At 37.0% G+C, this 1,923-nt stretch overlaps 1 protein-coding gene across 1 annotated transcript in view; it reads right to left on the minus strand.

The window, feature by feature from the left end:
* Window positions 1–1,923, minus strand: part of CCDC168 (coiled-coil domain containing 168) — a 41,835-nt gene that overhangs the window by 10,171 nt on the left and 29,741 nt on the right. Inside the window, exon 5 of the mRNA XM_023738546.1 lies at window positions 12–1,893. Within this exon, the coding sequence (XP_023594314.1) occupies window positions 12–1,893 (1,882 nt within the window). The remainder of the gene's footprint in view (window positions 1–11; window positions 1,894–1,923) is intronic.

The following is a 1,923-nucleotide window of genomic DNA, read 5'->3' on the forward strand; positions in this document are numbered from 1 at the left end:
TCTGATGATGCCTGGGGCTTTAGTCCTGGCTTATCTTTTTCTACTTTTATTCTTGACTTCAAATTAAAATGTGATGGAGATGGTAAAGCAGCACACAAGTTTGTCGGTTTTATACCTGATTTACCTTTATCTTTCTGCACCTTGCTCCCTTGTTTTTTAATGCTCAACTGCAACAGCAAGTCCCTTTCATCAAGTATACGTGACAGTGGTGATTTCCTTACCTTCAGTATTATAACCTTGGGGTCCATTATTCCTTTCATATCAACTGCTTTTACTCCATCCATCTCCTCTTTCTGGAATATATATTGTTTTTCTCTTCTTACATTATGTGAGATAATTCCATCAATTGTCTCTTTATTCAATTTGAGGTGAGGTGAAGAAGATATGGAATCATATGTTTTTGTCACAAACACATCTGGCTCACCCTTTCTATGTTTTATATTTACCATTTTCTCTTTTATGTTCCACCGCTGTTCTGGTCTGTTGCTTGGGGTACCATGGTCAGTGGCATTGAGCACATGTGAAAATACTGATTTATTTGACTTCAAAGCTCTTCTTTCAGGCCAGACTATGTCTTTATCTCCTTTTTTAATACTAACCTTCTGTCTTTTACTTTCAGGCAAAATAGGCATACAGATATATAGAAAATGTGGAGAAGTTACAGGTAGACGTGCTTCATTTTGCACCTTTTGAACTGCATTATGTGATTCTACCTTCTTTCTAACTCTTAGCTTGGGTGAGCTACTATCTGATATTGAATTAATTACTCGTGCCCCTTCTGGTGATTTCCTTCCTCTTGGAAGTGAAGCATTCCGATATTTTACAGTTTTACTACATGAATCTAAAGGCAACATTTTGTTTTGTTTTTTAATTTGCCTTGGAATAATTGAGGGGACATTGCACTCTGGTCCATACTCACATAGAGTATTCAGTTGATCTTTACAAAACAAGTCTAATCCTTTTGCCATGCTTGACAGGTTACCTACTTCTGATAATGCTTCCGTTTTCTGGAGCATTAAATATCGAAGGAGACAGGGATCATTTTTAAAGTAAGACATATGCTCCAGAAAATTCTCACCTAAACCTGACAGGTGCTGCTGCTTTTGCTCTTGTTTTGCTTTACTTTTTTGAGTATATACACCTATGTCATCTATTTGTTGTAATGCTTCTTTAGCCTGTGAAGTTGAATATGCAGAATGCATAGTATTCATATCATCTAACTTTACTGGTTGATTTTGGATATTAATTTCAAGTAGATCTAATTTGGAGTGAGATGCAGGCTTTGGAAGAGCCTCATATGTATATTTTTCTTGTTGTTCTTTCTTTTCTTCTATAAGCAAGCCAATTCCTTTTGCATTCGGAGCGTGATCCATGACACTAAGTACCTCTTCTGATATCTTCTTTACACACGGTGTCTGACTTTGAATTATATCCATCGAAGAGTGAGAAGCTGGCTTTGGAATAGTTTGGTGCATACTTTCTGGTTGTTCTTTTCCTGTAGCAAGCAAGCCAATTTCTTCTGTATTCAAAGTGTGATCTATGATGCTAACTACTTCTTTTGATGCTTTCTTTACACATCGTGTCTGATTTTGAAGTATATCCATCGGAGAGTGAGAAGCTGGCTTTGGAAAAGTCTGGGGTATACTTTCTGGTTGCTCTTCTAATTTTCCTTCAAGAAACAAGCCAATTCTTTCTGCACTTGAAGTATGACCCACGGTGCTAATTATTTCTTCTGATGCCCTCTTTACATATGGTGTCTGACTTTGAAGTATATACATCGAAGAATGAGAAGCTGGCTTTAGAACAGTCTGGTGTATACTTTCTGTCTTCTCTTCTACTTCTCCTGTAATAAGCAATCCAATTCCTTCTGTACTCAGAGTGTGATCCACACTGCTAACTATTTCTTCTGATGCTTCTTTTACA

The sequence above is a fragment of the Trichechus manatus genome, unplaced genomic scaffold (genome assembly GCF_000243295.1).
Source record: "Trichechus manatus latirostris isolate Lorelei unplaced genomic scaffold, TriManLat1.0 scaffold00118, whole genome shotgun sequence".
NCBI lineage: Eukaryota > Metazoa > Chordata > Mammalia > Sirenia > Trichechidae > Trichechus > Trichechus manatus.